The sequence below is a fragment of the Ovis canadensis genome, chromosome 8, assembly GCF_042477335.2.
Source record: "Ovis canadensis isolate MfBH-ARS-UI-01 breed Bighorn chromosome 8, ARS-UI_OviCan_v2, whole genome shotgun sequence".
NCBI lineage: Eukaryota > Metazoa > Chordata > Mammalia > Artiodactyla > Bovidae > Ovis > Ovis canadensis.
This window is the reverse complement of record NC_091252.1, coordinates 101932514-101956416: the sequence shown is the minus strand read 5'-3', so window position 1 is coordinate 101956416 and position 23903 is coordinate 101932514. Positions and strand designations below refer to the sequence as shown.

General features: G+C 52.7%; 1 protein-coding gene across 3 annotated transcripts in view; it reads right to left on the bottom strand.

Moving 5' to 3' along the window:
• Window positions 1-23903, bottom strand: part of SMOC2 (SPARC related modular calcium binding 2) — a 163174-nt gene that overhangs the window by 75663 nt on the left and 63608 nt on the right. For 2 of the 3 annotated variants that reach the window (XR_011258852.1, XM_069599337.1), the window contains exons 5-7: window positions 11540-11587; window positions 8566-8616; window positions 7103-7177 (exon numbers count right to left, since the gene is read on the bottom strand). Coding sequence is in view for 2 of the 3 variants with exons in the window: in XM_069599337.1 (XP_069455438.1) it covers window positions 7103-7177; window positions 8566-8616; window positions 11540-11587 (174 nt within the window). In the remaining variant the exon portion in view is untranslated. Of the gene's footprint in view, window positions 1-7102; window positions 7178-8565; window positions 8650-11539; window positions 11588-23903 lie in introns of all 3 variants that reach the window. The other variant, XM_069599336.1, reaches the window with a different exon arrangement.

Sequence of the window (23903 nt, the reverse complement as noted above, 5' to 3'; positions counted from 1 at the left end):
CTCTGAGCAGCAGCAGCGGCTGTAACCCAAGTTAGAAGGAGGTCGGACCCGGGGTCTCGGGGCTTGGGACAGCCAGGCCCAGGCAGCTCAGCACAGTGAGTCCGCTGCCACACACGGGCATCCATGTCCCAGGGGAAGAGGAGGCGGTCTCGGCCTCGCATACAGGGGCCCGTGCCCCAGGGGACGAGGCAGCGGCCTCGGCCTCGCGTTCGGGGGCCTGGGGTGGAGACTCTGCTGCCTCCCCGGTTCTCGCACCCGCGGTCCGTCCGCCTGGCCAGAGTCACCTCCCGTCACATCCCTCCTGGGGCCGCGTCCCTCCCCAGGGGGCAGCGTCCCTCCCCAGGGGGCAGCCTGGCCGGAGGAGGACGGCCAGCACTGTCCAGGTGTCTTCACGGGCAGGCAGGTTTCCCAACCCGCGGTCAGCCACAGAGGCGCCTCAAGAAAGGGGGCCCAGAGCCACAGCGCAGCGAGGGAGCTGGCTCGGTGCACAGTCAGACCCGGGCTAAGCCCCTCCCGGCCACGCAGAGAGTTTGCAAAGCGTGCTCACCCCAAAGGCGGGGCGGGGTGGGGGGGGCGTATTATTCAATCACACAGCACTTGCCTGGAACAAAATAATCTTTCCCAAATTGTATTCAATAGCTAAGGATATACAGAGGACACCATTTAACATCAGGGCTCACTGACTCAATGGTGGATTAAATCTCATTTATACCAAGAGAATAAATAAGTCAAAAGCCCTTTTTTTTCATACAGTGAGAGAACAAAGTCCTGCGTGTGTACAACGCTGGTGTGTGTTGTCAGCCAACTGAGAAGCGATCTGTGTACTTTCATTACTGTTTTCCGTACTTATGTTGAAATCTTGCATCCTGATTATTTAACCAGCGTTTCAATACTGAAATATAAGAATTAAATGTAATTGGAGTTAAAATTCCTGTTTATAGTTAGGAAACTTGGGTAAATCATCATGTCGTTTTAGTAGCTTAGTTATTAATGATACTTAAGAGTAAGACACGTTAAGAGTTCGCCTTGAGAAGGAGCTACTTGATTTATTTTAGTATCTTAATATCTTCAAATGATCAACACTTTATAACTTAAGAATGTAGTTGGCATCTTGATGTTTTGTAAGGTCATGCTTGAAGAATGGGGTAGAAAGGGAAGTGAGGAAATAATGTTTTAAAATGTACAAAGAAAGAAAAATATAATTGGTGCTCTTTTCCCCCAGGGAATGCAATTTACCATGATTTAAAGCAGAATCAAAAGATAATCATCTTTTGGCCATAATTTTAATATGTGCAATAAAACAAAAATTATCAACCCTGAATAAAACAGAAAAATGTTTCCACGGAGGGGGTCCCATAAAACTATGGAACATCTTGAGATACAGAACCTCTCTTGGATGGAAAACAGAGCTGTTTTTAATGATTTAGGAAGGGAGAAATATTTTTCTTCCAAGTGGGAGGAGGGTTTCAGAGATGGCAAAAAGTGGGGCCTCTAGTTTTGCTCCAGCTAACATGCAAAACTTACAAAGACCACAAAAACGAGAAGACCGCTCAAGCCGCAGCTTCTTCATTAGAGAGGGCCCCACGGCCTGCATGTGTCCCGCTGGGTCTGCAGCCAACACAGCTCCTGGGGGCTCGGGGTGCCGCCTCCAGAGGTCTCAGCGGGGGAGCTCCTCAGCTCAGCCTTGGGTTGAGTTGCAGGCAGAGAGAGAAAGCATACACACTCCCCTGCCAACCTGGGCCTTGCAATAAATAATGAAGCTAAACGCCCGCCGCCCCACGCTGTCACTCTCTGCCCTGCGGGAAGCATCTCCCGCTCTAAGCCTCTGGGAGCAGATGCCGGCACCCTCGGCCAGGCTGGGCCCCGTGGGCGCGCTGAGACCTCGTAGGTGGCCACAGCCTGAGAAAGGTGGGGGAGCAGCTCAGCCTTCCCGAGCCGCAGCGTACATGCACGCATGCCCAGCTGCTTCAGTGTCCAACTCTGCGCCCCACGGACTGTAGCCCACCAGGCTCCTCTGTCCACTCCAGACAGGAACACTGGAGGGGGTTGCTGTGCCCTCCTCCAGGGGATCTTCCTGACCCAGGTCTCTTGCGTCTTCTGCGTTGGCAGGCGTGTTCTCTACCACTGAGCCACCAGGGAGGGCCCCCAAACAGCAGACCGACTCCTAAAGTGAATAGATGAGGAGTCCCAGTGCATCAAGGCCACTGCCAGTGGGTGCTCCTGGGGGCCTGTCACACAGCGCACTCAGGGTACAGCCTGCCCAGCCCTTAGAGCTCCCGTTTCTGAGCAGCCGTGGGAGACGTGGGGCTGCATAGGAAGCAGAGAGATGAGGGGCTGGAGAGGAAGCAGAGTCAGGAGCGCCTCCTCTCCCAGGGTGGGCAGACCCTGGGGCAGGGCCCGAGCGCCTTGTGACCCGCAGAGCCCCGCACGCCTGCTGCACTGCAGGGTCCACACAGAGAGACAGGCCCGCCGTGCCGTAAACTATTCATATGAAGTAAATAACGAGACAGCAGAGTGCCCTTGGCTCCTTTCTGACGGAAAAGATTAAACAGTCTGCCCCCTGCTTGCCGCCCTCTACGGGCCATCCTAGGGGGCCCCTGGCCCTTCTGCGTGAGCCCCTTGAGGGAGGAGGGGAACCTCCTTGACTCAAAGTCACTCATCTGAACATGACTCTCATCCACAAAATGCCTTCAGAGCAACAAGGTGCTTGGCCAAGAGATGGGGCGCCAGGACCCATTGGACTGGCAGGGAACCATCAGGCTGGATGCGAGGACCTTCTGGCAGGGCGCTGATGCGGCTGGGGAGCGATGAGCAGAGAAAGCGAGCTGCCGGGAGCCCCGTCCAGTCTAGAGGAGCCATGCCTGGTAAAGGGGCTGCCTCCCCTCTCTGAAGGGCTGAGAACGGTGCCTCGCCGCCCCCGCCCTGCCTGGGGTCTGGGGGCGGGGTCAACTCAGGCTGTGGGGGACCCGGTCATAAGGGCAGGTCTACACAGCACAGCAGCACAGAGAGGACAGGAGTGACGCTGAGCACATGCCCAGAGAGAGCGCGTCGGCTGCATGCAAGTGAGGGGCCGGTGGACACGAGCAGGGGGCCGGTGGACACGAGCGGGGGGCCGGTGGACACGAGCGGGGAGGCCGGTGGACACGAGCGGGGGGCAGGTGGACACGAGCGGGTGAGGGGGGCCGGTGGACACGAGTGGGGAGCCGGTGGAATGAGCGGGGGGGCCGGTGGACACGAGCAGGGGGCCGGTGGACACAAGCCGGGGGGCAGGTGGACACGAGTGGGGGGCAGGTGGACACGAGCGGGGGGGCCGGTGGACACGAGCGGGGGGCCGGTGGACACGAGCGGGGGGGCAGGTGGACACGAGCAGGGGGCCGGTGGACACAAGCGGGGGGGCAGGTGGACACGAGCGGGGGGCCGGTGGACACAAGCCGGAGGGCAGGTGGACACGAGCGGGGGGCTGGTAGACACGAGCTGGGGGGCAGGTGGACATGAGCGGGGGGGCAGGTGGACACGAGCCGGGGGAGCAGGTGGACACGAGCGGGCAGTCGGGGGGCCAGTGGCCACGAGCGGGGGGCCGGTGGAATGAGCGGGGGGCCGGTGGACACGAGCGGGGGGGCAGGTGGACACGAGCAGGGGGCCGGTGGACACAAGCGGGGGGGCAGGTGGACACGAGCGGGGGGCCGGTGGACACAAGCCGGGGGGCAGGTGGACACGAGCGGGGGGCTTGTAGACACGAGCTGGGGGACAGGTGGACATGAGCGGGGGGGCAGGTGGACACGAGCAGGGGGAGCAGGTGGACACGAGCGGGCGGTCGGGGGGCCAGTGGACACGAGCAGGGGGTCGGTGGACACGAGCGGGGGGCCGGTGGACACGAGTGGGGGGGCCGGTGGACACGAGCCGGGGGGCCGGTGGACACGAGCGGGGGGCCGGTGGAATGAGCGGGGGGCCGGTGGACACGAGCGGGGGGGCCGGTGGACACGAGCGGGGGGCAGGTGGACATGAGCGGGGGAGGCCGGTGGAATGAGCGGGGGGCCGGTGGACACAAGCCGGGGGAGCAGGTGGACACGAGCGGGTGGTCGGGGGGCCAGTGGACACGAGCGGGTGAGGGGGGCCGGTGGACACGAGCAGGGGGTGGCCAATGGACATGAGCGTGGGGGCCGGTGGACACGAGCAGGGGGTCAGGTAGACATGAGCAGGTAGGTGCGTGCTGGGAGCAGGGACGAGGTAGTCTGTGTGCCCAGAGCTGGGGTCCGAGAAGACCCAGGGATGACCGAGGACCGAGAATGTTTGAAAAGCAGAGAACAGCCCCAGGAGCAAGGACGGGGAACGAGCGCAGGTGAGGCGGTGCAGGCTGAGAATGAGGCCGGGGGCAAAGGTCTTGGAGGCAAGGAGCAAGGGGACGAGAAGCGGGGAGGCGGGGGGACCGGAGGGTCAGCAGGCCCCAATGGGGAACCCTGTGTCCCTCCCACCCCAGCCTTCTCTGCCCCCGGCCCACGAGTGGTGAGGGGTCTGAACTCAGCGCTCCACAGGTGCCAGGGCCAGACGTGAGGCCAGGACCACCCTCACACCTCCCCCGGGAGCAGGGGGCGTCCTGCCCCTGTGGTACAGTGGCGAGGGCAGGCCGGGGCAGGCCGGATGGCCCTCGGGTCCTGCGCTCAGGGGCCCTGCAAGCATCCGCTGCCTCGCTTGTGACCACGTCCTCCTCTGAGGACAGACAGGACACGTAGCAGCCCCGCTGGCTCGTGCCCACTGAGCAGGACACAGGCGCAGCCGCGCGTGTGAGGTGCGTGCCCATGGTGAGCTCAAGAGGTGGCAGTGCCTGTCATTATCACTACCGTCCCAACTAACAAACAACTGCACTGTGTTTAATATTCTAGACTGGTTCAAAGGAGATCAGGCAGAAATCCAGGAAGCAGTTAATATACCACGGGGCAAGAGTGTCAGCTTAATAGAGACATGAGTTCACTTTATATAATTAAACAATATGTCACAAAATCTCTTATCTGGTAAAATTCTGTAATCAAGCTTTGTAACTTCTATAAGTCGAATGATAAAATTGAATACGAGATGATTCAAGAACATGAGGAAATACATGGACAGTCTCAATTATATATTAATAGAAAGAAATTGAGTGAATTCTTAAAGTAAAATGCAATTTTAGGTTTGACTCACTTACTCATGTACATTGAGCTGAAAAATGAAAGGGATAATTTTCCTGCAAAACGAACCAACAGAGGAATATTTCATTTATGTTTACATTGCATTTCAATCACTAAGAGTGCAGCAGAGAAACTGTATGTTACTCAGACTAAATCAAGTTTTCAGTTATTAATGCATTTGTTTATTTTTTGTTTAACTTGTTGTTTACTCGCTAAGTCATGTCTGAATCTTTGGAACCCCATAGACTGTAGCTCACCAGACTCTCCTGTCCGTGGGATTTTCCAGGCAAGAATACAGGAGTGGGTTGCCATCCCTCCTCCAGGAGAGCTTCCCGATCCAGGGAATGAACCGGGTCTCCTGCACTGGCAGGTGGATTCTTTTACCTCTGAGTCACCTGGGAAACCTCTTGATTCACTTACTTTTAGATAAAAAGCCAATGATATCATCAAAGTGACCGTGGGACACACGAATAAACATTTACTGAGAGCCTCAGTCGTGTCTGACTCTTTGCGACCAGCTCCGTGAGCAAAGTTTCGTAAGCTCGGAGTACTTTGCTTCCTCTGTGAGGAGGTCCCTCCCCAAAACGACTCTCGCTTTACGCTCTGAACCACAGCGACCGCATCCTCAGGGCCCCCCTCACTCTGCGTGGCGGTGCTCCTGTGTTTGGTAACATAGGTATTATTCTGTCATTTTAGTTCTAACTCTGGGAGCAGAAACAGTGCTTTTTGCTGACGTAGAGAAGCATTAGAGTAAAACAGCAAAGCACTTTCTGTCTGGCTTCTCCTATAAAGGGATAGAAATGGTGCGGAGAAACAACAGGAATTTGTGAAAACGTGGAATAACAAAGAGCCACAACTCATTTGTTAAGTAAATGTGTCCACTTCTACCAAAGAAGATTATCAGTAGAAGTATCTTTTAAGTCAAACACAAATGAAACTCTTCTGATACTGAGATCTCAGTGACAATGATGGTCATTGCGTAAAACCTATGGTTTCTGCCATTTCATCACTAAACTTAATAAAGTAAGTACTGTATTTAATGTCTTAAAATTCCACCTAGGGCTGACTTTCTTCCAACCCTCAAAAAGAACACGTTCCTGGACACTGGGGATAAACACAGATATAATCCCATAATCTCATGCCCCATGTCTATAAATCAACTCAATGTCATTGTTTTGTGTTCCATACATTTAGGCTGATTAAATCAAATTATAGTGTAGGATAACTTGTAAACTAGAATTTCCTGAAACATTATTTTCAGTCCCACTAAATCCTGAAGGTCTGCAGTGTTGTTACCAGTTAATTATGATTGACAGGTCACGTAAGCTTGAAAATCTGGTAACAGTAGGTGATGGGCGAGACACAAACACACTTGTTCTACGAATGTAGACAGAACCCCAAAAGAGCTCCCCACTGACAATTAAAATTGTTTTTTAATGTACATTTCAAAGGACATTTTTATATACTTTTACATTTGCTTCTCAAATTAAGCACTGTCATGCTAGTCCTCCCCAAGAGGATTTCAAGACCCACCAGTAAACCTGAAGCTTTCAATGTCTGAATTAATTTCCCATGCACTGATCTAGATGCACAGAAGCAAACCAAACTAGATAACCTTTGGAAATACAGTGACGAGACTCTGTGAAACTAATTCAGTTTCTAAAGTTTGTAAGAGAAATGTACAGGTTGACATCTTTATGCAATAGGAAAATGCGTTAAGATTAATTTCTGAGAAAAAATTTTAAAATTCTATAATATGTTCTATAACTTAGCAAATTTAATAAAACACCCAAATTTGAACTATACTCTGATGGGCAAACCGCAGCATATCTGCATGACTCACTGGTGACCAGAGAAAAACATGTGCTCTGCAGGCAACTTCCAGAAAACAAGGCCACTTTCTGGGTCTGTTAACTCAGCCACACAGGTCCCCCTTTTACCTGAATTCTTATTGGTTTTGTTCTGTCGACTTTTAACTTGTTCAGTCCAAAGTGTGGGGTACCGTGATGCCACATCTATTGAACCAAAATAGAACAAGAATTATTTTAATTCATCATGAAAATACAAAGTCTCTCAAAGACTTCAGCAGGCAACCTAAAAGCACAAAACAGTCCGTATGATCAGTAAATACACACTGTACATTAAAAAGTAAAATATTTACGTGTACGAAACAAAGGGAAATGAAAACGTGCATTTTGAAAAACTTTAGCATAGGTCTTTTTTTCCTTTCTTCATCCAAAAGTTTGAACAAAAGCAATGTGAGTCCAGTTTCCACTGGAAAGAAAGAGGTTTTGGCAAAAAGCGCCAAAGTGCAAAAACACACCCTCGTGCGGTAAAGATGGATACTTAGGTCACACGCAAGGCCTTCACTCAGGCTAAGTCGCCGACCCTGCGACCCCATGAACCATAGCCCACCAGGGTCCTCCGTCCATGGGATTCTCCAGGCAAGAATACTGGAGTAGGTTGCCAATCCCTTCTCCAGGGGATCTTCCTGACCCAGGGATCGAACCCCTCGTCTCCTGCACTGCAGGCAGATGCTTTACAGCTGTGCCCCCAGGGAAGCCCGAAGGACTCCGGACGAAGTGTAATATGTAAAATACAAGTTTGCCTACGATATCTGGGAGCAAATCTGTGGTGGTGATAGTCACAGATGCGACTGAGCTTTTGCAGTGCGGTCAGGACGCCACTCGCCAGAGAACCACGCTGAAGCCGACCAGCTGGTCAGGGGCACCCTTGCCATCTGTGGGCTCTGTGATCTCGGGCAACTGTGATCTCGTCTGTGAGGCGGGGCTCCAAGGGCTTGGTGAGCCCGGGTGATGGAGGGCGTGGCTTCCAGGGCAGACAGAAGTCAGTTATCCTGACTATCGCTGTTGCCGTCAGGAAGCACTTCTGATCCCCGACTTACGTGTAATGTGTGCCCCTTACATGCGGCCTTCAGACCTGGTCCCTCCTGCCCCGAGAACGGGTGACACAGAGGCCAACGGCTACAACAGCGTGCTCACGGCCAGGAGTAGGAAAGGCATCGTTCCCATGACACAAAACTTAATGAGCCTGAGGCGCATCTTTTGTCACTTTACAAGGCTGGTCTCAGGCAGCACGTGTGATCACCACACGACGTGGAGGATGAGCAGGCAAGCCGCGTCTGCCTTTGCAGCTTTGGAAATACACCCTTCACTCTATCCAGATGATAAAATTTCAGCTCAGAGATTTCGCCGTAAAGGCCTCTCTGCACGTGCTGTGTGAAAGTCCCATGGCACGTGCGGGGGCCCTCAGCAGGGACACGAGGCCTCGCAAATAAAGCTGGAAAAGGGCAAACCCAGCCTGTCCCAGGTGAGCCTGAGCACAGGGCCGTGGCCCGCCCCCAGGCCCATGGCACACCACCCAGCTCCCTGCGGACTCTCACCTTCCTCGTCTCCTTGAGGCTGAGTCTCCAGCGCTGGAGCTGAGGCATCATCTGAATTCAGAACGGAAAAGATTTGCAAGGAGACTACAATTACGAGAGTAAGTGAAATGAGTGTGCATAGAGGCTGGACCCTCCGGATCGCATACCCCCCACGATCCACCAAACCACCACCCAGCACGCCGCACCCACAGGCGCGCGTGGCGCCAAACAACCCCGCGGGGGTGGGGGAGACATCGGGCGGGAACCCTGGGGGCCCCCTGAGTGGGCGAGGGGCGGACGGCAGCCACGCGGGCCTGGGGTGGGGGCCTGACCCCTGCTCTGCCCCGTGTTTCTGAATGGAGGGCGGGGACAGAGACCAGGGCCTGGACTGTGCCCCGCGGGTCTCTCGGCACCGCAGGCCTCCTGCGAGGTGGGGGGTGGGGGTCGGGTAGGGGGTGGGGTCAGGGGACAGGGGGAAAGTGCCCGAGTTCAGAGGGAGGGACATGAGTCAGAAAATTCTGCGCCGTTTGCTGAGGACCTTATCCCGAGGACACGGTCTTTACTGACTTAGCTGGAAAGTACCCTTTGGGTTCTCTGGCAACGAAGCCTCTAGAAGCCGCCTGACAAGGAGCCCCCAGGCAGGGATGCCCTAACAGTGCCCACGGCGGGGGGCTCCTGAGAGCCATCCTGCTGTTTTCTCCCAGGCTTGTCTACTCATGTGATTTTGTGTTTTAATAACTTCAGGATCACAATTCAGCAAGTGATAACTGAGAGGAGGGACAGCCATGTGGCTTATCTGGTGGGCTGTGACCCATCAGTACCCCAGCCACCCGAAGAGGAAAACTGAGATTTCCCATAAGTTCTTTCCAGGGGAAAACCAAAGAGTATTTTTAAAAATTCTTTAACAATCTCTTGAAAAAAAAAAAATCTCGCCATCTGTCAAAACATTGACTAAATGTAGTGTCATTGATCTGAAACATCCAAGTCTGCTAATGATAGCAGCAATAAAGTAAGACTGCTGCTCCTGAATATTCTGTAATCTTCCAAGAATAAAATGGGGAACACATTCACAACCTCTTCCACATATTTGAGAGTCTTAACATACTGAGAAAAAGTCTTTGCATACTTCAGGTCCTCTGGAATGACAGCCATGAAGGACTGTGAATGTCCATCGTGGCCACAGTTAACGTCCATCAAGGACACAGTTAAAGCTGTACGCTTTTGCTGAGGCCTGAGCAGGTCATCCCTTGGGGGCCGGCAGCCCTAATCCCTGGGACCAGGCCGGTCTGAGTTCTCAGCTAAGAACCAAGGCGAGAGGGGCTTGTCCTTGAGGGACAACGGTGGGTGCCTCCCACCCCCACCCCTAATGCCAGCACCAGAGGCCCCCACATCCCTGTCTCAGCCCTCAGCCCCCACCATCCTGTTCAGGCCCCCCGAGAGCCTGTCCCGGTGCAAGGAGCCGCCACACCCACTGGGCTCAACTTCAGACAACGGTGCAAAATCATGGACAGCTCCGTGTCCTTTACTCTGCCTCCAGGACAGCTTGCCAAACCTCTCACTTTCCTGACAAACAAGCTCTATCACTTATATTCGGTATTTCCCCAGACAGGCATGTCTATAGATCAAGGGGTTTCAGCAGAATCAATGTGCTGTTTCCTTAAATCCGTTTCTGAGCCCACATGCCAATTCCTGAGGGATTAAAAACATATATATCCACAGTGGAATGGACCTATATCACCATGAGCGGGATTGAGGGAGCCCCTGAAATGGTATTTCCCTCCGTCGTTTCTTCAGTATTTGATTATTGTTTCTAACCATGAACATTTACACTTCCCCTTCTCTTAAATAAAGCAGCATGCCCCCCAGCATCTCCGGGCAATCACATCTCCTTCCTTCCTGAGCAGAAACCCTCTCCCTAAGAGCCGAAGACGGGAGCGTGTGCGCTAAGTCACTTCGACTGTGTCCAACTCTGCAGTCCATAGACTGGAGCCCACAGGCTCCTCTGTCCATGGGGTTTCCTGGGCAAGAGTACTGGCGTGGGTTGCGATGCCCTCCTCCAGGGGATCTTCCCTCTTCAGGGACTGAACCCACACCTGTTATATCTCCTGCACTGGCAGGCAGGTTCTTTACCACTAGCCTGGGAAGTGGTACCCCAAGATGTTAGTACATTATTTTTATTTCATCCTAAAAATAAATTCTGAATTCACAGATTGATATCAGATGAAAACAGAAAGTGTGTCACTGGGACCAACAGGTGACAGCTAAAAGGTAAAAGTGAAAGTCACTCAGTCGTGTCCGACCCTTTGCCACCCCAAGGACTACACAGTCCTCGGAACTCTCCAGGCCAGAATACTAGAATGGGTAGCCTTTTCCTTCTCCAGGGGATCTTCCCAACCCAGGGATCGAACCTAGGTCTCCCGCATTGCAGGCGGATTCTTTACCAGCTGAGCCACCAGGGAGGCCCCTGCCAGCTGAGGGAAGGGCAAAGGCCACGGCCGGCAGAGACGGACCTGCAGCTGCAGGGTGACTTCCGAAGGAAACGCTCGCTATTTCGTGTGGTTTCTGAGAGCACTGATCCCAGGAGAGATGACTGTCATAGACAGAAAAAGTCCCCTCTTTCTTATGCGGAACAGCGGACGTCTCGATCGGTGCCCCCCTCAACGGCTAAGCTAGAGTCTTGCGCCAGCCCCAGCGTCTTCCGCCCAGCTGTGGACCTGAGATGCTGCTAACTCCATCCTCAAGTGGCCCCAACACAAGCCTGATGGGGACACGAGTGGGTCACCCGGGGGGTCACGTGCCCGGCACCTGCAAGGTCCCAGCAATCGTAAGGGCTGAATAAACAACTGCTGAATAAATAATATTAACAGACTGCTTGAGCTCTCGTGTATCATCACCATCACTGACACGCTGACCTTCTAACTTGAGATGTTATTTTAAGGCATAGATCGGACTCGCTGTCAGGAAACATCAAGGAAGTTCATTTTAAGATAGTTACCTGTTTTCCCTGTGCCTTCCCTTTGGGGAACCTTTTCATTTATGGAACCTGAAAGGGGACAATAAGGGATGAAATTATTCTTGGCCCTCAAATGGTCACCACTAATTGTTATGCAGATATTTTATTACATTTTGATTAATTCGCAGGGCTTTGTCACTTTCTAGTTAACGTATACAAGCTGCCCAGTGCCCTGGGTGACTCTGCCATCTGAAACCACAGCCCAAAACTAGGAAACATGATATCAGCTCCTCCTTCTATGGCTGCCTGGCTCAGGACGCATGTGAGACCCTCTAGGTACAAAATACAGCAGTTTCTTCACCTGAAAAATATCATAAGAACCTTTTTAACATACATCATGCGGAGGTAGTAGAGTGGATTAGACTTTTTAAAAACTTTTAAAATAAGTTTTGCAACTAAAAGTCAATAAAAACTCTGGCTTTAGCTGAATTCTGACTTATGGAAAACTGAGGAACCATTTTTTCATAAGGGGAGAACAGGAAATAGAACGCTAACTCAGTAACTTGTAACACCATGTTAACAGTTACGCTGCCCTGAAAAGCTCATGCTTCGAACAGGGATGCTGTCCTTCTTCCTCATTAGATGGACACAGTTTTGGCAGCAAGAGTTTCACCTCATCATCATTACACCTACTGCAAGGAGTAAAGAAGTTCTATCCCACATTCACCTGGGGTTTATCTGCCCATCCCCTTCAGAACATTCCACCCAGAGTCATTCAGAGCTACCCTAGTCATACGCAAGGCTAGACTCTGCAGACAAAGCATCTCATGAAGTGAAACTTGAAATTCATGGCCTGGTTTTTTTCAGTTTGGAATCTGAAATACAGACCCGCATTTATACTAAAGACATAAACTTGAGGACATTCTTCTTGGAAGCATGACAGTTCCGCAGTGGGAAGTTCATGAGCAGCTGGCTGTGGGCAGAGGTCCTGGAGGACAGGGCATAACTCAGGGGCATGGCTCACCCTCCCCAAACCCTGACGGAATAGGCACTGTGGGGCCGGCCCCCACACTCTCAGCCGAGTGTAGTCAGCAGCTTTACAGGAAGGAGCAAGACCCCCCAGCGAACTCTCACATGGCCTAAGTGGGGCTGCAGCAGCCACAGCCCCCTCCCATCCAGGCTGCTCCTCGGGAATGCCTGGACCACAGGCCCTCGGAAATGCGCCCAGTTGATAGATAAAAAGGACCAGGATCTTCCTGGCCCATCCATTTGCACAACTTCCCACTGGTGGCTGGGACCATGCGGTGAAACGTCACCTGCTTTTCAGGGACAAAACTCAGGGCTTCCCATCTGGTGAGAATCCCGAGAGAGAAAGAGGGCCCTCTGTGTGGCCGCTCAGAGCTTCCGGGATCCCGTTTTGCTCGGTTCTCCCTTCGTACCCTCTCTCTACAAATCCAGATTTGTTAACAGGCTTAAGTTTCTTAGTCATCCGTTTATTTTTATCATGTGTTTCTGCAGTCAATGACTCAAAAAATGTTTTTTGTGCTGACTGGGAAATGACAATATTTCGATAATATTTCTGGACACAACTATGAAGGTTTGACTATTCTGAGCTAAATGCAAACAACCCAAATAATAATTGGAAGTCCCACCCCCACCCCCAGGGAGCGTCTCAACTGAATTAAGGTAGTATTTTTGTAATCTAGGGTCTGCAGTCTCTGAGCTGCTGGTTCACAATGTGATGGGCATCTGAGGTCTGAAGAGCACGTTTAGAAAGTATAGATCCGCTCCCTCAGACGTCCTTTCTCTCTCTGAACCAGCCAGTCTAATGGCTCGTTCATCAGCCACCCCTCCAGATTCAACCAGTGTTCACTTAAATCCACATGAAGTTAACTCTACCTTGTTCTTAAGAGGTGGAAATAATTTTAACACAGCATCAAGTGTCCCTTGATAACCCAAGCCAAATATTTTGCTGCACAGGACTGGGGGGTGAGGCCAGCAGGGAACTGATTTCCCGTCCAGCTGCCTCTGGACAAAAAGACCTCCCCCCGCTCCCCGCCCCACCTCCCCGGCACCCTGTCCTCCAGGACCTGGGGGCAGCTGAACACGCGCTCCTCACTGCAAAGCTGCGATGCTAAGTGGAATCCAGGAACCCAGAACCACAAAGCCACTCTTTTCTTCCATTACGTTTTTCTGGAGGTAAGAATTTGCTGAAGAGCTCCCAAGAGCAGGTGATGTTCCAGGATGGAAGTGCAACAGACGGGGCCTAGGAACATGAGTGTGGACGGCAGTAAGCAGCTCCACAGACCACGGCTGGTTGGCAGAACCTTCAGAGAGGAAGACTCTGCCCCTCAGATTCCTATTTCAAAGGACACGTTTGAATTCCTTCCACTTGTGACATCTCATTCCATTTAAATGCTATTTTTAAAGGGTGGCTTTTTTGGCAATTAGGGTATGCATTTCTGGTGGAGAAAACCACAGAAACACAATGTGAGGAGCCGTCGATGGTTCAGGGAAAGAATAACGAGCCTGTAGTCCCTGAGCCCTTGGTTCAAATCCAGCTACACTCGGCAACACCAGCGTGCAGGCAAAACAGCCCGAGGAGGTGCAGTGTTTGCTGAGAGAGCTGGTGGTCCAAGACAGCTCCTTTCACAGGCACTAAATGCTCTCTGGACGTGACTAAGGGAGGAGGGCCTGTGATGTGTGCGGCCGGAGGAGCCATCAGAGGGTTTAATGAGGTCAGCGCACTGCAGGCGGCACTTGCTTAGCAGGCAATTGATGGTCTTTCAGAGCGGAGTTAAACAAGCGGCTTGACTTATCCCTTTCTGGAATCCCAGGAGCAGAGTCACACCGTCACGTGGCTTTGCTGCAGCCAGAGAGAGGGAGAGGAAGAGAGCGGGGAGCAAGGAAGGAAGGAAGCAGGAGAGAAAAGAAAGGGAGAAAAAGGAAAGAAGGAGAGGAAGAGGACGAGGAAGAGGAAGGAAGGAGGGCAGGCATGTAGGAAGGGAGGGGGAGGGGAGGGCAGGGACAGGAGGGGGAGGGGAGGGGACAGGAGGGGGAGGGCAGGGGAGGGCAGGGGACAGGAGGGGGAGGGGAGGGGAGGGCATGTAGGAAGGGAGGGGGGAGGGGAGGGGGAGGGCAGAAACAGGAGGGGGAGGGGAGGGGAGGGGAGGGACAGGAAGGGGAGGGGAGGGGGCCTGGAAGAGCCCAGCGGCTCAGCTCCCCTTCCCTTCCGGATGAGTACTTCCTTCCCACTGGGACTGCCAACCCTGAACTCTTGGGAGCAGAGGTGCATGAAGCCCCGCACCTCAGCCTGGTCTCGCCGTCCTGCTGGGCCCTTCCTCCAGGCAGGAACTCCTGGCTTCTCCCACGCGCTGTCTGGCTGCCCTGCCTTGTGCTTTCCGGGCAGGACCCCGTTCAGGTGACAAGAACGATCGTGGGAGAGAGGGAGGCCGGGCGCTGCGGGAAGAGTGTGGGGGAGAGATGGACCTTGCCACCCACCAGCTCGGTGCCCTGGCAGGTGTGCCCGCCTGCCCGATGCTGAGTCTCCTCCTCTCTGCAAGGACAGCGTGGGGATCACCTGCCTCTTGGGCAGCAGGAAGCCCGCAGAGAAACCAACACACAACAGAGGCCTCGGGGGTGGCTCCCTTAAAATACCCCAGGACACTCAGGGGTCTGTGCACTCCTTTTCCTCCTGAAGCCTCTCCCCACATGCGCACGTCTGTGCATCAAGAGGGTGACAAGCACTCTCAGCAAAGAGCAGCCCTGGCTCCACTCAGAGTGAGTGGCCAAAATGTGCTGCCACCGGCAGGACACCCATGTGAACCGGCCTTTCTGTGGCCACTTTCATTCGTCCGCTCACTCAACATGCTCGGGGGGTACAGCACAAAAAGTCCCGCCTCCTTCGGACTGAAAGGCACTAGGCAGCAATTACTCAAACAATTCACATGTCGACTGAGTGCGCGGTGGATATCTGCACAGTTCCTGGTGTGCTGGTCATCATTCTATGAACTTCACACACACACTAAGCCCTCTAATGCCAACAGCAACCCTGAAGTGGGCACCCCTGGTAGGCCCAGGAAATGAGGGCCCTGAGACCCCGAGAGCGGCCTAACAGCCCAAGGTCACTGATCAGGAACAGCAGAGCTGGGGTCCATGCCCGTAGTTTTAGCCCACAGAGGAGCTGATGTGGTCTGAGCAGCCGGGGCAGACCTCCTGGAGAAAAAGGGAAGGAGGAAGGCGCGAGGCAGAGAGGATGGCAGAGGGACACAGCACCTGCCCGGGAGGAGAGGGTCCCAGGGCACAGCCGGTGCCCAGAAGTGTCTCTGCCACGTCCTTGTCCTTCCACGCATCATCTGTCTGCGAGGACACAGCTGGCAGGCAGCTCTCCACACCACGGCCTCTCAGACACCAGCATGGGGATGGCCTGAGCTCAGCCTGAAGGGTCCTACCCAGGCGCTCTGACGGCTCTGTTTGACCCCAGACCCACTCGCCCACTCTCAGCTGCTGACAGGCACAGGGGCTGGAGTGCAGAGGCAGGAACCCGCAGGGGAGGAGCGGGCGCTGGGCACCGAGGCCATGGCAGAGTCGGAGTCCCTGGAAGGCAGCCTTTCAGGGGGTGCTGGGGGTCATCATGCAGTCAGACCAGCATGCACAGTGATGCCACCAGGCTGGCGTCTGATAGATCGCTGTGGCTCCGTGCCCCCGGTTACCTCCCAGAGTGGACGGGGGTGCAGTTCTGTGAACGTTTGTGTCAGAGCAGAGGAAGACCCAGAAATCAGCACCGTGGGGGCCTTCCACCTGCCTGCGAGACAGCGTCAGTGCAGCCCCAGGGCTGACGCTGCCCTGGCCTTGTCTGACTGGACCGCACCAGCCAAGTAAGGTGAGGCACTGGTCCGTGACCCCCCACCCCACTTTCCAGATGCCTTCAGTGTTCACTCACATCCTCACCAGCTCTCTTCCTTGGCAGGAAGCACCCACAAATCCAGAGTTTCACTCCCCAGAGCCCCCGATACAGAGCCTGCCCTCCAGAGTCTAAACCCTTGAGGACAGACTCCAGGGACCCTGCTGTAACCTGGGGTCACCCTCCAAGGCCAGAGGCAGGGGAAGGGCTCCGAGAGAGTGCACCTAGCCAGGCAGGGGGTGAGCAGCCTGACCTACAGGGCAACAGAGGCAGGGTGAGCTGGAGCAGGTGCCAGGGCCCTGCTCCCTCTGCCAGCACTGAAGTGGGCATCCCCGGGGGCAGGGCATCCTCCGGAGCTCACCCCCGCATGCCAGCCCGGGTCAAAGGTGCATGCCTCTCTGGAGCCAACGCAGGGGATCTTGGGCCAGGACCCTGCAGACCGCCCACCCGGCCCCGTGCCAAGGGCCGTGGGCATCCCTCTGAGACCCGGTGCCCCAGGGTGAGTTCCGCCTACCACCGTGGGGGTCCCTGCAGCCACCTGCGCCTTCTCAGCATCACCTGCTGGCTGGACGTGCACCTTCCCTCCCAGACGGCTGAGGGACTCGGGCAACCTTCCTGCTCAGCGCAGGTCACGTCCTGGTGGTGGGATCATGACAGGCCCCAGTGGACGGTCAGGCCTCCTCGAGGAGAGACCAAGCCGGGCCCTATGTCCCTCACTCAGGGCTGGGGACAGGTCACTGCGAGGTCGGCTCTCAAGCAGGTGCCCCACTGCCCAGGAGACCAGCATCCTCACCTGGAAACTGGTCAGGAAGGCAGGACTTCGGACTCCCCTCCAGACCCCCTGGATCAGAAATTCTGGGGTACAGCCCCGGAGTCTGTTATCCAGCTCTGTGTGGACGGAAATTTGGGTTCCAGAGCTCCGAGGAAAAGGGCTTGGCCTGGGCACTCTGCAGTTGTTATTAACAGTGTTGTTACTAATGGATTCTTTCTGTTACCATGAACTCGTCTCCGTCTTGTCTGTCAAGACCCCGCGGCTCCCTCGACCTACCGCAACATCTCCTGTTTTCCTATTTTTACACTTCTGTGGATGCAGAACGCAAACAAAGCTGGCCTGTTTCCCCACAGTGAGCCTCTGAGAAGCTGACGGGCGGGAGGAAGGCTGGAGCCCCGTCCCGAAGGGGAGAGGCTGTGGTGCTGGGCTCCCTCCGCTCGGCTCCTCTCTCTTCCCTGGTGATGCTGCCTTTGAAAAGCTGGGATTCCTGGTGAGACAGCGTTAGATAAAAGGGATGCTGAGCTCAGCTCTGAGCTGAGCGTCCTGACGTCCCCCATCTGAGAATGCCCTTCTCTAGATGGTAAGAGAGGAAATACAGAAATCACAAATGAAAAAAAATTAGAGGTTACTTCTGATTTGCCTTCCGTCAGTGTCCTCTTTAAGGCCTGAATGTTACATACTGCAGCGGCCGGAGAAAACATGAGTCTCACTCCTGCAGAAAGGTCACTCATGGTCAATAGTATCATAAATCTTTCCAGCGTTTGACTATTGGTATTTAAAAGGTGCTGTTGAAAAAAATGTACTGTTTGCTTAGAAAAAAGAAGGAAAATACATACACTTCTTTTAATTCAGAGATATGGTATACCTCTGGAAGAGATAACCCACTGTTCTTTGTACAGAGGTATAGAGCCTGGGACCAGTGAGTTCTAAAAGACTTCTTAGTTTATCTTATAAAGTTTTCTTAAGTATTAAAAAATATGAGAAAAATCCATTTATGGCCTAAGTGTGAAGAGGACAGCTTGTAGAAAACTCTTAAAGTAATGGAGGAAGTGATAATAAATTAGCCACCAAATTAAATGCATACTGAAATATTCAATACAACAATAGAGTTGATTATTATACAAGCCATAAGACACCAGTAAGTACATTTTTCCAGAGAGGAAACATAATAATACCAAAATATTGCCCATTGGGTAGATAAACAAGGCCAAAGCAGCCTACACTGGAAAGGAAAAGACAGACAGATGGACGCTCCCAGCACCAACACCAGGCACGGCCGACGCTGCCTCCTCAGAGCTGCCTCCTGGCCGGTGCTGGGCAGACACTCGCAGGGAGGTCTTCACACTGACCCTCAGGCTTCCCAGGTTTCCTTGGCACAATAGCCACACACTGTGCTCTCTCCCTTGAATGCTTGACTTAATTTTTTTTTTAATTCTTCAGTGTTCTGAAATGTCCACAATCTGGAACTTTTATTGGAAATTTTGCGTAGCTCATGTTGTCTATATCAAATTGCTATTTTTTTTCCTCATCTTGGACGTAAATTTCCTAATACTTCAAAAGTCATCATAACAGTAGGTGTTAGAAGGTGAAATAATACACATTTTTCTCTGAAATGTGGCTTCATTGGGGAAATGGACACGGGTTGGCAGCAAAGCCTGCCCCGCCCCCGGGGCTCACGTCCACTTGAAAAGCGGGCCCCTCTCTCAGTCCATTTCCTACTTCCTATGACAGTTGCTTGTTTTCACATTTCCTTGCCAATAGCTATTGAAATATTTTATTTCGACAACTATCACTTTTCAGGAAGAGAATTGTTAAGCCTGAAGAAAAAGCCATTTTGAGGGAAAAAAATGTTCCCTGTGATCTGTAACCGTTTCCATCCAGCAAGCAACTTAATGCGCACTTGAATTCTCATAAAGAGACACTTCAGAAGCACAGCTGTGTTGTTGATTTCAGTATTGGGGAATTCAATTGTTCTGGATGTTTCTTTCAAGTTCCTCAGCTATGCAGGGCCCTTAATTTAGTGCCAGGGAAATTCATTCATGAAACAAAAAAGCAAACCCAGCTTCTCTTTATAAAGTGAAAGCTTTCAGAAATCAAAAAGATGACCATACAAACGGGCAGTTCCCCGTTCCAGGCAGAGGCCGAAACTTAAGGCCTGACGGGAAAACCCAAAGGCTGTAGCGCAATCCGTGCAAACAACATCCAGAGAAGCTACTCAGTCTACTCCGAGCGTCTCTGTCAAGTGTGAGCGGGCCTTCCGAAAGCCGCATCTGGAAGCCGGTCTGAGAAGCAGCGGCCGGCATGCCCATGAGCATGGCACACTCGCAGGCGGCTTTCTATCGTTAAAGCCCTGCACCCGAAGGAAGGGCCCCTCGAGCGCGCCTCGTGGCCAAGGCCAGCAGAGCAAGGCTTCCACTTCACAGGAGATGCTGTCCCTGCTGGTGACTCAGCGCCCAGAGGGCAGGGCGGGGCGGGCCAGGCTCGCCGGCCCCGTCACGGAGAGTCTCTCTGCCACAAGCCGAGATGCCTCCCTTCAAACACACACCTCAAGCTGAGCTACACAGGGAGGTTCTTTGGATATTGTAACGTGAAGAGCTCCTACAAGTAGGCTCAGCTTCCAGTGTCTTCGGCCGCTTTGTATTTCTGCCAGGAGTAAGCTCTTGGCTCGGGTGCACTGTTTCAGAGGAAGATGAGATTAAAACCCCTGAAGCTGTTTCCAAATAATCTGGAGCGAGCCGACTACAAACAGCCTCCCTCGGAAAGAAGCCCTTTGTTTTTAAGCTCATCTCCTGCCTCTAGCAATGTGTGTCTTCAAACCTTCAGAAGGAAGAAGAAAAAGAGAAAACTCCTACAGAGGAGCTGTACCCTACAGGTCAGCTGTACCCGCATGGAGACCCAGAAACCCGGCCCCACAGTGGTGCCAAGGATGGGGGAAGGTTCAGTGGACTCCCTGGGGGTGGCCGTACATTTCTGAGCATCCCTGGAGCAAGCGACGCCCCATCCCTGGCCCCGGCCCTGCAAACCTGGGGTCTAACCAGCAGGGCTAGGGGGACCATCTCCAAGCCGCAAGCAGGACCACCTGCTGTCAGGCCAGGCGAGGCTGGGGATGTGTCTGGATGCAGCTCAAAGAGCAGCCTTCAGTCCTGAATGCCTCCCAGGGTCACTGGAGCTGGCCCAGAAGTAGGGAAGGACTTCCGCCCTCCTCACATTCCCCGCCCAACTCAGGAACCAACACGGTGAGGGACAGGAGGTTACTGTTCAGTCGCTCAGTTGTGTCCAACGCTTTGCGACCCCATGGACTGTAGCCTGCCAGGCTCCTCTCTCCATGGGATTCTCCAGGCAAGAATACTGGACTGGGTTGCCATTTCCTTCTCCATGGGATCTTCCTGACCCAGGAATCAAACCTGGGTCCTAGACTGCACTCAGAGTCTTTACCATCTGAGCCACCAGGGAAGCCCGTCCGACTCTTTACGACCCCATGGACTGCAGCCCGCCAGGCCTCCCTGTCCATCACCATCTCTCGGAGCTTGCTCAAACTCATGTCCGTTGAGTCAGTGATGGCGCCCAACCATCTCATCCTCTGTCTTCCCCTTCTCCTCCTGCCTTCAATCTTTTCCAGCATCAGGGTCTTTTCAAATGAGTCAGTTCTTCGAATCAAGTGGCCAGAGCACTAGAGCTTCAGCTTCAGCATCAGTCCTTCCAGTGAATATTCAGGACTGATTTCCTTTAGGATGGACTGGTTGGATCTCCTTGCTTATAAGCGCTGGGAGAGAAACTGTTCTGCCCCTTTCCTGTGCCGGCCAACACGCCCCTCTTTTCCAGGAACCCCCTCCTCTAGACATCTCCCCCACCCCCATTATCCTGGACGGTGAGCCGCCCCCTCCCCGAGTGCCTGCGGCTTCTGCACAGAACTCCCAGGCCCCCAACAGGGGTGTCAGCAGAGCTCTGAGCAGACGTGGGCACCTGGCCCAGCAAACGCTTGGTGAGTGCTGCTCGTGGAGATGGTCATTAATAAGAAATGAGGAGTGGGCTTCCAGGGAGGGAGGGTGGAGTGAGTGTTCTCTGAAGGACAAGACCCACGGGAAGGACCATGAGACCCACAGGATGGACCACCACAATTCACTGAAGGGACGGCTCTGATCACATCCTCAGGGGTCTCACCCGGTGAATGACTGTCTCCAGGAAACAGGTGTCCACAGGGGCTAAAGAGGCCAATTTCTCTCCAGGGAAGCCCTCTGCCTCCTGCAGCATGAGCTCCATTGAAAATCATGAGCCCACAGCCAGAAGGAAAGACAAGGTTGGTCGTCCACTCCCAAAAAGCTGTGCAATTACCCATCAGCTCCCGACTGACAGCAGGCAAGGAAGTGAGCTGACTTGATGGAAGCTTATGAAAGTGGGTGAGGGGTCCCAGGGTCACGAGGAGTCACCGTGGTGGGGGGCAGTAGCTCCTTCCCCAGCTGGGAGTCTCCCGGGAGGCCAGTGAGCAGCTCCCTGGTCTGTGCTAATGAGCCCAAGCATCTCTTCCTCTGCTCACTGGTCCTTTTTCTTTCCTGAAAGTCGCTCAGTCGTGTCTGACTCTTTGTGACCCCGTGAACTACGCAGTCCATGGAATTCTCCAGGTCAGAATACTGGAGTGGGTAGCCTTCTCTGTCTCCAGGGGATCTTCCCAATGCAGGGATCGAACCCAGGTCTCCCGCATTGCGGGCAGATTCTTTACCAACTGAGCTATGGTCCTTAGGGTTTCCTCATTTATAAAATGCTGACCGTTCAAGACTTCTGACTTTTTCTGCTAGATCGCCTCATTATTCCAGTTTTCTTATTGATTCATAGGAATTTGGGTGCTTTGCATTAATGATTTAGAAACACATAATCGTGAAATAAAAGAATCCTTTGGTTGAAGGTCTTTCGGGGAGGAGTGGGCCGGGGGACATGGCAGGCGGGCCCCTCTTCTCCACTGCAGTCAGCCGTGAATGGACATTCCCCGCCCTCCTCACAGGCTGCTGACACGTGTGTTTGCACCAACTCATAACACACACACATACGTGCATTCTGAGAGCATTAGTGTTTACTGCTAAGTTTTAACACCTTTTTCTGATCTCCAAATTTCTAGAGAAAGTGCTTCTGTGGTAAGAACTCCAGGGTCAAAGACCACTGTTGGATGCTGGCATTTACCTGATTGTAATAAACTGGATGGAAATCACATCTGTCCTCTACAGAGTGGACCAGGCATGCCAACCAGAGCAGGTGTCAGCCTGCATCCCAGAGAAGGAAGGAGGATGCTCCCGGGGTGTGCGGATGGAGCCCGACCAGCGGGCAGGCCCAGTGTCAAGCACAGGCTCAGCAAAGCGATGCCCATCACCACGTCCTTCCACATGGTTGGTGAGGAGCTATCTATAACTGGGAAGAAGCTCTGATACATCAGCAAAAGCCCAGCATAAACTGTGTTTGCGACCCGTCCTCCCCAAACTCCCTTGCACAGCCTCCACGCATGTTCTGAGGACAGGCGCCTGCTTTCCGCCCATGTTTCTGCAGAATAAAAGCGTGAATACTGCTGGGGATTAGTGGAATCTTTTCATAACTCTGGCCAAGCTGCAAAACCAAGCCACAGAAGTGAAAAGGAAGGTGCTCCTACAAGGAGGGGCCAGGTCTCCAAGGAGCCTGCCCCACCCACACCGCACGTGTCCTCAGAGACACCCCTCTCTGCCCCCGTGGCACTTTCCATGCAATAAACACCAGATTCAGGAATAATCTTACTTCCATACCCATCCCTTCAACCAAAATATCCACATGGACAGTGGAAACAATGGAACACTTCTATACAGTAAAATGTGGCTGCTACCTGGTTGGAAAAATCAATGTGAGTGAACAGTAGAGTGTTTTGATCCTAGAAACGAAGTATTATAGGGAAATTACAAGAAACCTGGCCAACTTCGTTCATGGTTTTCTAAGAAAGTGCTTTCAGACACTACTTAATTTTTCAAAAGGTTTCACTAACATCACGGAAACAGGTACGTCTTCTGCTTTCTCCTTCATAAAATAAGGCTCAACATGACTCAAAATGCTGGTACCTGGTTGAAATGAAATAAGCATTTGCGAGCATCTCTCAGACTGAGGGACACAGAGGCCAACTCATTATGCTATTTTTTTTTTCTCTTTCATTTACTCCATGAGTTTGTAAAAGAATTATTAGGTGCAAATGTTAGCTCACTAAAAACATATTTTCAGCAATTTTTAGGTATTGGATGACATAACTGTTTTAAAAATAAAGATCCTTTAATTCCACATTATGCACACCCTCTGGCTTTTAAGTGATGACCAGTCACTTGAAATATTAGGTTTTGTGTTTCTGTTAATTACGTGTGTCATCATGGTGAAGCAGTTATGAGTTCTGACCAGTGACTTGGCTCCTGGTATAAATGTCTGAACCATGGGCAGAATTTCTAATTATAAGATGCCTGCTCTTCAAACAGAAAAGAGGCTTGAAAGTAAACTCTAAGTACAAATGCCTCAACATTTTATGTGAAAATTCAGGAAGATGTTTCGTGTTGTTACATAACATGTGTTTTTCCTTAGTGAGTTTAATCCAGTATAGTCGTGACGCATAGATCATGAAGCGTCTTGGTAAACGGTCTGACAAGTCTCCATCACCAATTAATCAAAACTCAAGCTGCAGACCATTTTCAAATAAAAATGATCTGGACCATTTATAACATTTTGGTAAATTATTAATG